Source organism: Lissotriton helveticus, chromosome 7 (genome assembly GCF_964261635.1).
Source record: "Lissotriton helveticus chromosome 7, aLisHel1.1, whole genome shotgun sequence".
Taxonomy (NCBI): Eukaryota; Metazoa; Chordata; class Amphibia; order Caudata; family Salamandridae; genus Lissotriton; species Lissotriton helveticus.
The window spans coordinates 1764402216-1764418165 of NC_136068.1; the positions used below are offsets into that span (position 1 = coordinate 1764402216).

General features: G+C 46.1%; 1 protein-coding gene across 1 annotated transcript in view; it reads right to left on the minus strand.

Moving 5' to 3' along the window:
- Positions 1-5562: 5562 nt before the first annotated feature.
- LOC144767693 (chemerin-like receptor 1) overlaps positions 5563-15950 on the minus strand; it is a 92125-nt gene continuing 81737 nt past the window's right edge. Inside the window, exon 2 of the mRNA XM_078651088.1 lies at positions 5563-8773. Coding sequence (XP_078507214.1) covers positions 7513-8751 — 1239 coding nt within the window. The 5' untranslated portion in view covers positions 8752-8773 and the 3' untranslated portion in view covers positions 5563-7512. The remainder of the gene's footprint in view (positions 8774-15950) is intronic.

The window sequence follows — 15950 nt, forward strand, 5'->3', positions numbered from 1 at the left end:
GCCAGAGGCTGGTGGGGTGGACATGTTCTCCATGCAGGCTGTATTGCAGCCTGCATGGAGAACAGGGAAGTGTGCATGACTGTTTTGGGTGGCCCGAGAGTCATTGCAAACTTAGGAGTGGGCAAACCAGTCCTCCCCTGCTCCCAGGGCAGAGCAGTACCAAGCCCACTCGCAATGCAGACAGAAATGAATTATAAAATTATAAGAACTACGTTATTATCATTTTATGTTTCTCAAGTTGGCACTGCTGTGAAGCAGTGGGGCGATGCTCCTCAACCATAGCGGAGGAGCCACAACTGATTGGAAATGCCTTATTACATTTTATAAGTGTAATTTCCAACTGAAAAGAGATCACCAGTTAATGTTTGGGGTCTCTGGAATCACAATTCAAATCCTAACTTATGGGGAAGTCGGATTTTAAATTGAAATTCTGAAAATGCTGCATTTCTTCCCTTAGCCATTTAGTGCTTCTAGTCTGTCTCTGGCCTCACGACTGGGTGCAGCTGAAAGTTGAGTTATGTGTTTTCCTCCTAGACAGACGCACACACAAGAGGGAGCTTAGGTGTGCCAGGATGGGCCATCACTGGAACGATGGGAGTGAGGAGCTGGGCACAGCCCAACATTCACTTGAATAGGCTGTTTCCTGCCTCAACACAAAGGGCTGCATACTCATCTGGTTAGCCTGGAGACTGAACAGGGAAGGTAGTATGCCTTAGGACTTCAAAAAGAAACCTCTAGAAGCTTCTCCCTCTCTTCAAAGAGACCTAACAAACCAATTCCTAGTACACTTCTGGACCTGGGGATACTCTGCCAGGAAGGACTGCTATGCTGCCACAAGGACTGCCATTCTGCTGCTCTAAAGGACCGTCTGCCTTGCCTGCTTCCATCTTGCCTGTGGAAGAAGGATTGAACCTGCAACTTCATCGTTAACACAGGACTCCAGGGTGACTCCAAGGGCTAGTCTGCTGGCCTCCTGATCTGAGCCACCAGGACATGAAAAGCTTCCCCGACCAGCTGCTAGACCCTGCTGCAGTAAGTTCCTGACCCCCAAGTCATGCTCTCAGGTCCTGGACCCTTGGTGTGGCTCAGTGAGCTTAAATCAAATTTTTGGGCTCATTGCGAATGGCCCATTCATACCGAGAGTGCAACGCTCATACCGAAATCCAGAAAAAGCCGTCTTCAGCCCATCTCATCGCACAGAAACCCTGCAAGGCCTCCAAAACCCCAGAGACATTTCAACCTTCACCAAAGTGGCAAGAACCTTTCTACAGACTAGAGACTCTGGTACCCCTAGTCCGCTGGTACAATTAAGCAGCAGTGAGGACAGACACTTGTGTTGATACAACTCACTGCTACGCGACTCTGCACTGCCAGAATAAAGCATCCCAGTCTGACAACCTCCATGACCTTGACGGATCCTCTCAGCCCAATGACCCGAGCTGTTCTCAGCTCCTTGCCCTAGAGCCCATACCCTCCTGGAAGTGGACCAGTCTGCCTCCTGCGGCACCTCTTTCACTGCCTTGCCGACCGCAATCTCTTCGTGACATTCTGACGATAACAGAACTCCTCCATCCGATTTACAGCAGCCTGCTACCAGTGATGGTAGCTGTGTTGGCGGTCTGCTTAAACCCTTCCTGCTTCCTTGCTCTCAGTTGACGGCAAGGGTAAATATAATTGCCAGTATTGACCGCCTCGGCATAGATACTGAATCCTGCACCTTCTAGGTGCCCACAGACCCCCGTGCACTGCACTCGGTGTTGGTCTGAGACACCAGAACACTGGACTGGAACTGTAAGTGGCATACTTGCTTGTTACACCGCATAATTGTTTTCCCCCACTGGATTATATTGAGCTTCTCTGAAAGTGGACTGTCAACTTATGAATCTGAACAGTATTTTTAATTGAAAACGTACTTACCTGATTGCAAAGACCTTAGACTTAAAATAAAGTACAAACAAAGTGTATTTTTTCTAAAACTAGTCTGGATCTTGAGTTGTATGTCCATTGTTGATCACTGCTGTACAATAATGTCTTACACTCACTTCTTTTTAGGCCTAAGTCTGATCAACAATACTACCACTTATAGAGAACTTTGGGGTTTACATTGAGCCCTGTACACTTTTGGGGAACCGCTGGACTCTGTGCATGGTTTTATCAGCTAGTGGTTTTATCATATACAGAGCCATCTTCCTACAGTCATCCAGTTGGTGAAGTTGGTTCTGAAGAACTATCTACAATCAAATGCCTTATGTACAGGTATGTTGAATAATGCTCTCTCCAGGTCCTCTAAAGCTTTCAGACATTCTGCAGTCCACATCACATTCTGTCTCTCTTTGCTGGATGTCAGCACAATCAACGACACAACTATCGTCCCACATTTGGGCACACAATTTCTGTAGTAACATGTGAGTCTACAAAGGCTCCACTTGGATCTGGATGGTGGCAAGTTCCCACTTCAACATAAACTGGATCTTTGCAGCAGATCATTCCAATGCCTAACTGATTTCTAAGATAAGGGTTATAAAATGTGTATACTGTCGCTTGCATTTTGGTTGGTCAAGTTGTTCTTATGTCCCTACATTTATTCCACAAATGGCATATAATTGTGTAACATGGCATAATGGTGTAATACCAGGAATTTGGCAAAACATGCGTAAACCGAATTTATCGAAATTACATGAAATTACATTGGCCTACCAAAACGTGTGCCGTGGCCTAGGCTAATGTTGAATGCAAAGGACTGCCACGCCTGGCACTTGGTTGGTTTGGTGGTCAGCTTCACACCCTGTATCCTGATCAGCACGTGTTTTAGGTGCCTGAGGGGGTTGTCCAATTAATTACTAAAGACATCAATATCATCAAGGTTTGATATGGAGAACTCCTCTAGCCCTGAGAGAACATGGTTCACAAAATGTTGAAAAGTGGCAGAAGCATTCATAAGTTAAAACGGCAGGACCCTCAAATGATATAACCCCATCTAGCATTAAAATTACAGTTCCCTCCTTGGCACCAGCTACTAAACTAATCTGCCAGTAGCATGTTCAGGCTGCAAACCTACCTGCACTTTAAAGGGGGATTAGCGGTCCCTTTGCAGGCAGGTGCAGTGAGAGACTGCACCCGCCTCCAAGGGGATGTCTGTAGAATCCTTAGGACCCTCTTTCTCTCCCAAGAGGGCTACCATCAGGGGGGCACTAGCAGTGTGCCACGTTTTTATGTTGCACTTTCAATGCGTCTCCTGACAGCTTCTTTGCCTTTGTGCCCACATCCAGAATATAATTTCAAAAAGAGGGGTGGTGATGGACAGAGTATCTGAGTTAATCAGAACACTCCTACCCAGTCAACAGATCAGGGCTTGATCCATCACCGTTTTTTAGCTCACTGCACCATCCCAGTTCAGAACCTGGCTATATGCAAATTAGTCTGTCCCTGGCCCAGTGCATCATGGGAAAACGGGCAGACAAAACTACCAAGCCAATTCTTCACTGGAGAGGAAACAAGCTTCCGGGGAGCGGTTTCTGGCATTACAGCCGTCTTCGGCCCAGCTTGCTTGAATCCTGATGGTGCAATGAGCAAGGGACTCATGTCTGAGCATACCCTTCCACACTCATGGTGGCCAAAATAATTTCAAAAAGGGGGTGGTGATGGACAGAGTATCTGAGTTAATCAGAACACTCCTACCCAGTCAACAGATCAGGGCTTGATCCATCACCATTTTTTAGCTCACTGCACCATCCCAGTTCAGAACCTGGCTATATGCAAATTAGTCTGTCCCTGGCCCAGTGCATCATGGGAACAGGGCAGACCAAACTACCAAGCCAATTCTTCACTGGAAAGGAAACAAGCTTCCGGGGACCGGTTTCTGGCATTACAGCCGTCTTCGGCCCGGCTTGCTTGAATCCGGATGGTGCAATGAGCAAGGGACTCATGTCTGAGCATACCCTTCCACACTCATGGTGGCTGTGGCCACATCCAGAATATGGCACAGGCTCAGAGGCAAATCGATTCCCTCTTTTGCATGGGGCCATGCACCCATGCAAATGATGGTGCTCCCTCTTGAGACAGCACTGGTACTACATGTGCGCCAGTGCTATCTGTATTACAGATGGGACTGCAAAAGCATTTGCTGCCCCTTCTGTAATATCATAGTGCCCCGGGCGCACAAAGCAGGTGCACAAGCCCATTGCACCTCCTAGGCACTTTTTGTAATTCAGCCCCTGGTAATGGCCAGACATCCAGTCAGTCTTGTCCTTAACTGACAAGCTGTCGGTGTCATAGACACAGACAGGTGTCAACTGAGGAGTCAGTGAAAAGTGGAGAGGCAACCCTCTTTCTGCTGCTCAGGTATTAACTAGGGTAAACGTTTTACCCAACAAAAGAACCGTCCTTCACATCACCTTGCAGTGGGACAGGGAGAGATGCACAGACTTTGTCCACCTTCTCTTCCTTGCCATAATGTTTACAGTATAGTCTCGCAAGACGTTTGGCTTAAGCCGCTGAAAATGGACCAGCCTCTACGGCTCCCTTATGGCCCATGTGTCCACCAAGTAGTTAACCTGAGAGATCTACTTCACTAACTTGTACAGCCCACATCTCTAACCTCCAAAGCTCGTGGACAAATGGGCTTCAGCACCAACATCCCCAGGAAGAGATGCTCATTTATGCGCCATTGCATTTGCAACTTGGAGAGAGTCAGAAAGTTCAAAATGCTTTGACTTTGCAAAGTGCAGGTTTGCAACTACAAAATAGCTTTGTACGTCACTCCCTAAATGTGGTTAGTAGAGCATATAAACTTGTGGAAGCATGCCTACTACCTGAGGAAGAAAGTCGGCAGATACTTTCATCTCATATGTGGACCCATTACCATAAAGAAATAGATTACTACCAAAATGGCAGCCACGTTTGTATACTAGCAGATGCCATCTTTTGGCAATAGGGCATGAAGATGCATTACACAGCCTGCATTTTTAGCTACATGTGTAATAAACATCTGTCAACAATTCTCCAAGTCATATAATGAATTCTACTAGGAATCTAAGGCCACCTTGCTTTCCCACATCTATCAGAATATGTTTCCACATAACTGATTGGTTGTGAGAAACTCAATGACAATAGAAATGCCTCATGCTTTGTAATAAAGTGTAAAAGACTTTGTTTTCAACTCAACGTGTGAATCAGTTTCTTCCAGCACTTATGCCAATTTATTGATAATAAACACATTCTGCAGGAAAATGCTCAGTAAATAAATATTTATGGCTAATAACATTATAACAATTGTTATTTATGCAAATATGCAAAAGTGTATTATCTGGCCTTTTGCTTGCAATAGTTGTCTACCTTCCATCTGTGCGAATGGTTGTTGATGCAGTCCTCAAGAAAAAACACCTTTTCAAGGTGAATATTTATTTCACAAAATAAATCCCCAACTCACAATAAGAAAAGATGGGGTCTGCATACAGAAGTATTAGTGCCCCATGGCTCCAGCTATAGGCAAAGCAGCATGACGCGCTGTTTGCATATAGGTGAATGTTTTATGTATCACAAATCTGAATTCCTATCACACTGCTTACAAAAGATTCCAGAAGATAAAACGGTGATAAACAACCTACATTTGAAATTAAACGTTTCATTTTTACAGGATTATATAAGGCGAGATAAGAATAAGCACTGGTAAATTCAATAGATCTGCCTTTGGCTGCCAGTCTTTTCACTTGGTTAAAATGTGTTTTATTTGCTTGTTGCTTTTGTAAAATTGTACTGCTGGTAAAGCTGCCAGGCCTTCGCCAATACTTTAAAAAAAATTACTAACAAGAAACACATTTTTTATATCTCAAAGAGCTCACATGACACAGTAATCCCTGGTATTGAATGGAACTACTTTGTGTGCAGAGGTGCTCCTTGTGTAGGGGAAGAACGGTGCCACTCTGAGTTGATCCACTGCCTCCTACTGTCCTGGGTGGAAGAAAAACGTGAATGACACAATAGACCAGTGGATGAACACAGCTTGATATAAGCCCCTATACCTACATCAAATATATACAATTTTGATAAAAACCAAAAGATCTTGGCTAATGCCAGACTTAGAATCACAAGACAATGGTTTATGGGAAAACATTGCCTTTTCTGTCATGTGGTTCTTTTCCTGAACTCTAATTCAATATGTTTTTTCATGGTCCAAGTTCTTCTCTCACCGGGCATTCCCTGGGGCCCAGGATGAGAATACACTGGAGACTGCAATTGCTTCTCAAATAGCTGCCAAGCTTTATGATCCATCACAGAGAGCAAAGTGAGCACTGGGGCCTCTTGTTTTAAGGTTCATTGTAAGCACTGGGGCATTTAGACACTGGGGGTGGGTTAAAAATGGCCTCAAGCATATTTGCACAAGGTCTCTGCTGATTTACAGCTTAAAGCAAAATGTGTAATCTCTGATTTGCACCTACATTTTACACTATATTTGAGCGGGTGGTAAAATTCCACAAACATGGAAGTCACACACAGAACACAGAATTTATGCCCACTATTCCACGAATTTTTTGCAGCCGTCACGAAGGCCCAGCTCAAGCAATTGAAGTAAATACACTGGTAAAAACTGCAAAACTATTAGATGGATCAATTACCACCTCATTGATAGGATACCCATTGATTCGAGGAAATGTCTGCATCCCTGCGCTGGTTACTTTTAGCTTCAGGAAATGTTGGAGAACATTGCTGGGCGCTGTGTGGTATTACTGCCAGTCCTAGGGGCTATATCAATAATTCTGACAATACAGTGGAGCAGAGCAAAATGTGCAGTAACCAAGGTACCAACCACTTTTGTCGTCCCTCCCTTACTATTTGGTCCCTATGATCCCACACAGTGACAGTGTGGTGGTGTGTTTTTGGGTCATCACAAAATCACCGGTACAAGTGAACTTGAAAGAAGATCAAATCCGCGTTTGTTCATCGCAAATGTGTGTACTTTTCAAGCACAACTTGGACCGCAAGCAGAGTTTGTACATAGTTTAGGAGCAAGAGTTGTCCACTATTGGCCTAAATGACACAATGGAGTAAGTTACGGCATAACTCAAACAGTCCAAATAAAGGGCAGACTCTGTGAGTCTGTGAATCGTATGGTCATATCTATCATTTCAAAACAAAACGAAAAGGGACAAAGTCCAGCACTTGGCATAGGACCATGGGAAGAATTTTCACCATTTGCTTCTTCTTCTTGTGTTTTGTTGCAGATCATATGTACAGAATTTTCACAATAGGTCTGGGTCCAGGCCATGCACATAGTAAATTCTCCTCACATGTGGCTGGCTCCTTGCCTTTACTGATATTCCATAGGTAGCCTCTAGTTGGGAAGGCTCGAGAAGATCCCCTAAAGGCTCTTCGTCCTTTGATCACTTGTTGACTTTAACATGTCAATTTTCAAAGTGTTCTGGGAGTGTGTCCAACATAAGAAGCGGAATAAGACACAGCGATTTAGCTGCATCTTCCACAACAGCTTTTGAGGCTGTTATTTTTTCGAGAAAGTTAGGTATCACGGATTTGTGTTTCCACCATTGATCGGGTTTGTGATTCCACATTTGAGTTAGATTTTGATTTCATGGCAGTGTTATTTGTTGACTGAGAAGCTTCTTCAATGAAGGCGTTCTCCAACACGGCAAGGATGGATGTACGGAACTTCTCTTTGAAGTCGCGGCCCACAAAGACATACAAGATGGGGTTGACGCAGCTGTTGGTGAATGCAAGGCTGGTGGTGATGGGCACTCCAATGTCCTGCAGATTACCTGGACAATCCCCTTGAGCATATACAGCTAGCTCCAGGAAGGAGAAGACATGATAGGGGAACCAGCAGATGCAGAAGCACACGATGACCGCAATGATGATCTTGAATGGTTTGCTGGATGTCGCCAGGCGGTTTCTGCTCAACCTTATAGCAATAGTGATATAACAAATCACAATGACGGAGAAGGGTAAGAAAAATCCTATCACAAACCTTGCCCAAATTACAGCTGAGTATCTGCGTATCCAAACTGCATCTGTTTCTTGATCATCCAACAAAAATTCATTGTAGCAAATTATATCTGTCGCATTTTCCTTCTTAAGAACAGTGGTTCGGAAAATAAAATATGGCAGGCTTACTATCAAAGATGCACCCCACACCGCCAGGGCTATGAAGATGGCCAGCCGCGGAGTCCTGTGGTTCTGGGACCACACAGGCCTGATCACTGAGATACAACGGTCAATGCTGATCACCATCAGAAAGAAGATGCTGGCAAACATGTTCAGGAAGGCCACAGTGCTGTTTAACTTGCACATGAATTTGCCGAATGGCCAGTGGAAGCCCAAGGCGATGTAGGTGATGCTAAGGGGCAAGAAGAAGGTGAAGATGAAGTCGGCGATGGCGAGGTTCAGAAACCACACGGTATTGACGGTCCTCTTCATCTTAAAGCCGGTGATCCATATCACTAGACCATTACCTGTCACCCCCAGGAAGAAAGCGACAAAGTAAATGAATATGGTAAAACCATGCAATGCTGCCTTGGTGGTTTTGTCCTTCTCCTCCTCACAGTCATCATAGTCACCAGGGATTGTGAACTCTTCTGGAGCAGTAAATATTGTTGATAGTGGTGGAAAGGCAGTGTATACTGACAATGGTGAAAAGGTTGTGATATTGACTGATGATTCTGGAAAGGGTGTAGTATCTACAGAGTAGGGTTCCAGCAAAGCAGAAGTCATCAACTCCGTATTTGATGTCATATTCTCCATCCCTTGGGATTGATCTAACTTTCTGAAAAGAAAAACAAAATGAAGAATCAGATCCTACATTGAAATACTTATTATTACCACAGTAGTCCTTTGTGTTTGGATCACTCTTCTGCACGTTCTCTGCAGGCCACAGCGCCCAAAGGACATGCCAGTGGCAGGCTGTGAGCTATATACATGCTTGTAACTTAACTTTAACTTTAAAATCTTAATTCGGATAAAAGAAATCCATAAAAGCAAAATTCAATCACAGTGAAACAGAAATTTCCACTGTAAACATTGTATGAAAAGGCACAATAAAAAATGAGCTCTGTCATGTTAAAAGGTTAGCAAATAAATAAACCGATAGGGTAACATTTAAAAAACAGTGGAAGGGCATTCAAAGACAACATAATATAATAAAGTGCAAAGAGTGTAAACAATGTTAACCACGTAGTTCATATAAGGTTAAGTATGAATACCAGCAGCAACATCAAGTTAGGATAAAGTGCAATATGATTGTAAGCAATGACCCAAGCATGGTGCCTGATGATTATTTTACTTACGCCTCCACTCCTATACTGTGCGGCCTTTGTAAATACTCAGATAGGGAAAGAATAATAGCTAAGTACACCTAGATATTGTTAAGTGCGTTTAACACGTTATAAGTCACCCATGGAGGCGCGTGAACGTACTGCCGCTACTAAGAACAAGCTTACTCGGAGGATCAGATCCTCACTTCCCAGTTGTAAGATTTCAAGGTGCGCTGTTTGTAATCGGTGACACTTGCTTCCTTAAAATACGGGATCAGATATTGTTTTGTATATTTACCATAGTAATTACAGAACAATAAGAAGTGTACCACTGTTTGGTTGCTTCCGGTGCCACACGGACAAGGCATCTGCCCAAGATTTTTATTAAATCCCAGAGGGAAACAAACTGAGTATTTTATTGAGGCGGAAGAGTAAACTCCTCTTCCAGTGCCCAATGCTATTCAAAAGGCATTTAGGTAGCATGGAGTTTTGGGGTCCAATTGCCTCCCTAAGGGCCATGTTCCTAACTACTGAAGGTTTCAGGGACTCGATGGCATATCTTTCATTATTCCATGATTTGTATAATGCCCCCATGAGTGTTCAGTTTCAGTTTGATAGCTTTTATTTGGTTAAATAAATCAACCATTTAAGCAAAACAGTCATAAGTCAGTCTTCACAATGATAAGTGTGGGCTCGTGTGGGCTTTTGTAAAACTTCAAGGGAACATCATTCCTTTTGGATTTCCGGAGGTGTGCAAATCGGACCCTGAGGCTGTGCGGACATTGGGGCTGTAAATCTACCAACATCCGGTCAGCATTACCAGGACTCAAATCCCCAGAAGGCTCTGAGCATCCTACACCTGGCCCAGGGACTGCCACGCCCACATCACCGCCCACACCATCGGCGCTCTTAAAACCTTGCCGCACCCGCTGGCGCGGTTGCCGCTGCGCTCATGTGGGCTTTTGTAAAACTTCAAGGGTGCAACATTCCTTTTGGATTTCCGGAGGTGTGCAAATCGGACCCTGAGGCTGTGCGGACATTGGGGCTGCAAATCTACCTACACCCGGTCAGCGTTACCAGGACTCAAAACCCCAGAAGGCTCTGTGCATCCTACACCTGGCCCGGGGATTACCACGCCCACATTACCGCCCACACCATCGGCGGTATATAATTACCTGGCTTAATCCGCTGCGCGGGAGCAGCCCGGGACAAGGGCGGGACCGTCTGTGGCCGTCAGGGGCCGAAGGAGGCCGGGCTGGGCCACCACTCTAAGTTTACCCTTTAAAGCCTGCTGGGCGAACTTTACTGCGGTACCTCGTTTTAATGTTTTATGTTACTTCATTTTATTCAGTCGAAGTGATCAATAACATTTGTTGTTGTTTCCCAGATATTTTTTATTTTTTGGGCCATTGTGGTATAGTGTTTGGTGTTCTTTTTTGTGTATAATCCTATATTTTAGGTATTTTATTGCATATCCTAATTGGTTGTAAGGCGCTGTTAGCAGTACGATGGGTAAGGTAGATAAGACAACTGTACACCGCCCTTCGACACGGCTGTTAGCGGCTTCCACGCAACCCCTACCTAGCCTTACGGCCATCGATAAAATGTTACAGAAAACAATAGGGGTTGTGGCTAATGCTATTGAAAACACAGAAAGGCGCCTCTCGATCACTCCTGCTATGCCCTCCTCCACATTTTTGGAAGATTGTTTGGTAGCTACTGCCTTTCCACCGACTTCATGACTTCCCTCATGCCCTCTTTTTCAGACCTACCCGGTGCTCAGATTGAGATTGAGCCTGATTTAGATTTTGTTGTGGAGAGTGCTCAATCTCGATCCTCACCTCCTCCCTCCCGGGCTCCACTGGGAGTATGTGCGTGGTGCCAAACACAAGAAGGCTAAGAAAAAGGGGAAACCCACTTTGATTCCAGCACCTACTCCTGTTCGTGGAGACTGTGACCAGGGCACTCGTGACTTAAATCCCGGTCCTCGTGTCTTTTCTGGTCCCCCCCTCTGGGCTACTGACCTTTTGTCTGATCTTCAGGCCCACATGGAACAGGTCATGAATACTCACTTTAAGGCTCTGTCCTCTAAGATTGATAGACTGGTTTCTCTGTTAAACAGCAAAGGCCCGGGGAAAACGCAGGTGGCTACTGCATTGGTAAATAACACCTCAGCAGTGGCTAAAGGACCCACTCACGCTGCTATAGAGGGCCATGCTCCGGCCAGCAGTCACTGCCCTGATCCCTCCACCTCTGTATTAACCCTCCCTAAGATTCCGATTCCCAAAATAGTTACTAATGGCATAGGCCCCACTGGTTGCCCCACTACGTCTCCATCTGTCCTGGGTTGTAAGGGGCAGGAACTGCCACGGCTAACAAAGTCAACGGGGCCTTTGGAGTGCCCACGAGGAAATAATAATATGCCGGGCTCTTCCAAACTTCCTCCCCTACCCCAGCTTCCGCCGGAAGCCTCGCCCTATGTGCTGGTGCTCACAGGTGTCCCTGCGATACAAGGGAATCTTATCCAGAATTGAAGAATAAAGTCATTTTCTGGTTAAGCAGGTATAGATCCTTAATGGGTGCCGGGCAGGGAGAAATCATGTTTGCACGCAGAGTAAGCTGGTTGGGGATGAGACCTAAGGACATTAGAGGTGACTGTGTGATTGTGAATTTTCGGGACCCAAGGGCGGTGGAACATGTTTTACATAATGGTGGGTTTTCCCATGTGAACTCCATTAAGACTGCCCACTTGGGGTATTTCTATTCACAACCCTTAGCTCCAGGTGGGTTTGATCCATCTTGCCTCTTCTCGATTGGCACTGATTATGATTTTAACATCCCAGTGGGTAATAGATTCTCCGCCCTATGTAATATAGACTGACCACCACCATTCTGGTCCCCCACAGGACCTGACTTGCCCCACCTGGTCTGCAAGGGCGAGGGAACTCTAGTAGAGTGAAGGTTGCGCCCGGGCAGACAGTTGGCTTGGAGGGGGCAAATACAGTTATTCCCCCGCCATCTCCCAATCATGGGTTAGACAGCTCAGTAGAGGATTTGGGCAACCCCTTACTTTCTAAACCCTCCTGCCCGATCGAGCTTTCATTACCGGCAGACTCTCCGGTTCCTGCTGCGACTCACTTTCCACTTATTGGCTCGTGGAATGTAGCGGGACTTGGGAAGAAGCTGTCAAATCCGGAGTGGGGGGAGTTGATGGAACCCTATGATTTATGTCTCTTCCAAGAAACCTGGATGCTGACCCCTCCGGTTAGGGAGGGATACGTGTCCTTTCATGTTCCAGCAGTCCAGGGCTTGAGGGGCAGACCATCGGGCAGCCTATGCACTTGGGTTGCTGTTCATATGGGATGTACGGCAAAAGTCATAGATTCTCAGTGCCCGGACATCCTCTGTGTTCTATTGAATTTTAGTAAGGGGAAGGCGCTGGCAGTGTTTAATATATATCTCCGTCCACATCTGCTTCAGCAGGCCTTATTAACTCTGGAAGCACTGGAGGTGCTCTTTCAATCCCTTCCCCCGGGTGCTCATAAAATTATTGGTGCAGACCTTAATTGTCACTTTGAGCCACTTTCGGGGATTCCCTCTATATCCTCGGACGAGGACGAAAGCTGGCTCATCCCGGACTGCACCATGTACTCTGAAAACCGCCTACTACCGCTGGCCCTTGCAATTAATAAATTGTTTTTTTTATATTCACTAAGGGCTTGTAATGGTAGATTGGCCCCAGATGTTCCAGGGACTTGCACCTTTAATAGATCGGGGGCAGTTCGACAATAGATTACATGTTGGTGAATGTTGAGTTTTGGGCCTGCCTTAGAGCTTTTTCCGTGATCCCCAGGGTTGACAGTGATCACAATCTACTGTCATTAGAATTGCTAGCTCCCCTTGGTTGCCATAATGATCAAAGGAGTGAGGAGACTGCCACTGATTGTAATCTAGTCATGGCAGAGGGGGGGAGAAGAGTAAGATGGGAGAGGATTGCTCTGGCTCCTGAGAGGCTGGCAGACTTATATCAACTTGTTGCAACTTCTTTCACGGAGGTGTCCAGCCTCCTGGGTACCAGTAGTGAACCCCCCTCCACTTACTTCCAGGGGCTGCAATCTATACATAACAATCTTTTCAGCTCCCTGGCCAGCTATTTTTACTCTTCTGATGCTAGGAGCGGTGGGATAAGGAAGCAGGAACACTGGTTTAACAAAGCATGTAGAGACACGAAGAGGTGCTTGATTAGGGAGGTCAAATTGGGTTCAATTCCCAGCATTAGAAAGGCAAGGGAAATGTATAAAAGTCTGACTAAGGAGGCTAGGGCTGAGTGGGACGCCGACAGGTGGGATAATATCCGTGCGGCGTTGGGCACCCGAGATTTCAGGTCATTCTGGAATCTCGTGCGAGTTGGGTCGGCCGTGGGAAAGTCTGCCATCATCCCTAATCTTAGTGAAGATGCTTGGCTAGATCACTTCAAGCCCCTGTATTCATCCGACCCCGGCGATCTCCATGAGGAGGCCGTAATGCGAGCTCGTCTCCCAGTATTGGCTCTTGCGGAAGCTCCACCCTGTACCGTTCACGAAGTGCTGCTGGCCCTTGGAAGCGTGAAACCAGGGAAAGCCCCGGGCCTGGATAGGATCCCTGGTGACCTTTATTGTAGTGAACAAAAGGTCTGGGCCCCCTATATTTGTGTCTATTTCAACGCAATCTTTCAGGGTTTGGAGATCCCGGAAACCTGGCTGGGAGCTGAAATAATCCCCATCCACAAGAAAGCTTCCCCCCTTGACCCGGCCAACTACCGCCCCATAAGCTTGATTGACGTCTTCCAGAAAATGTTTGCCCGCCTGCTGTTATCAAGGTTGCAGAGTTGGATGGATGACCACCACATCCTAACCTCCCTTCAGGCGGGCTTTCGAGCAAAGGTTTCCACCATAGACCAACTGTTTAGACTACAGTTGGTCTACTGGGAGACGGTCACTATTGGGGTGAGTAGCTTGTTCCTGATTTTTGTGGACCTCCGGTCCGCGTTTGACTTAGTCAATAGGGATAAGCTGTGGGCTCTACTGCTGGGGATGGGTGTTCCACCTTATTTGTGCCACCTTCTTAAACGATTGCACCAAGGCATTTATGCTAGGGTGAGGTACGGGAGGAGTAGGGAGCTGTCGGCCCCCTTCCCGGTTGATAGGGGAGTAAGACAGGGGTGCGTTTTGGCCCCCACCCTCTTCTCCCTTTTTCTTAATGGGCTAATAGACCATCTCTCGGGAGCTAAAGATCTGGACTCTCCCAGTCTAGCTGGGAGATGGGTACCTGCCCTAATGTTCGCTGACGATACTCTCCTGGTGTCAAAATCGTCAGGGGGTATACAGCGCACATTAGAGGCATTCTGCTCCTTCTGCCATATGAGAAACCTGGAGATTAACATCTCCAAAACAAAGTTCATGGTCTACAACAATAAATCGGCCAATTGCCCCCGCCCGCATATGAATAAACGTTGTTGGACCGAGGGGCCACCTTTGAGTACCTGGGGTTCACACTCAATGACAAGATGGATTGGGGGTCCCATAAGGCTACGGCTAACTTAAAGCTGGCCCAATCATTGGGGGGAATTTTAAAGGTTTTTAATGACACCTCACTGAAACTTCTTAGCCCGCCTCTTGAGATCTATAAGGCCCAGGAAAGAGGGAGAGCGCTCTACGGTGTAGAGCTTTGGGGCCATACATCAGTTGCCACCTTGAAGCGCACGGAAAATAGTTTTATTAGGCGTCTGCTCCATTTGCCTATGAGCTCGCCTCTGATTCCGTTGCGGTTGGACCTGGGCTTGGTACCTATCCAGGAGATTGTCGCAAATCGCCCCCTCCTGTACTGGAGGTGTCTTTGGGCAACCCCAGAGCTATCGAGCTATAGGGAGGACCTGAGGGACATTTTGCAGAGGGGGCTCTCGGGGAAAATACCCTGGTTGAGTTATATCAAGTCCCTCTGCCTTGCTTTAGGCAGAGGAGATCTGTGGTTGTTTCCCCAAGACTCCTGCCCACTGCTTTCTAAAAAATCACTAAATGTTGCTCTAAGGAGGTATCGCTTGGAGTCTACAACAAGTAATCCCTCGATGGGTAGGCTAACGGATATTTTTCTGAATATCAAGGTTTACCCCCTCTTTGAAGCCTTTTTAGATGACATCCAGCCCTCCTTGGCTAAGAAACTCTTCATCCAGTTCAGACATAGCACATTGCCGTTGAGGGTGGTTTCGCATAAATGGCGGAATGGCCCCTCAGCGGTGAGTACTTGCCCGGGGTGTGCAAACAGCAGAGAGACAGATCTTCATGTTCTGCTCTTCTGCCCCACCTACGCCAGGGCAGGAGAGAAATGGATTTTGCAGCTATATAGGGCTAGGGGCTTTAGAGACTACAGGGAGGTTTTTAGGATTCTTAAATACGACACTACTCCCCTGATAGTGTTTGCCACAGCAAGATTTATCCAATCTATGTGGTACACAAGAAGTACAATATTAAAGCTGGAACCCCCGCTACGCCTTAAGGGGTTCTCTCTATGGAGGTGTCACAAATTTGAGATATTTTTACATACTGTTATCTTTGAGTTTTAACCTCTGTTTTTAATATTTGCAGGATCTGTTTATATGAGGTTTTTAACATATTTAACACGTTTAAATCTAGTATCACTAGTTTTATTCTGCTA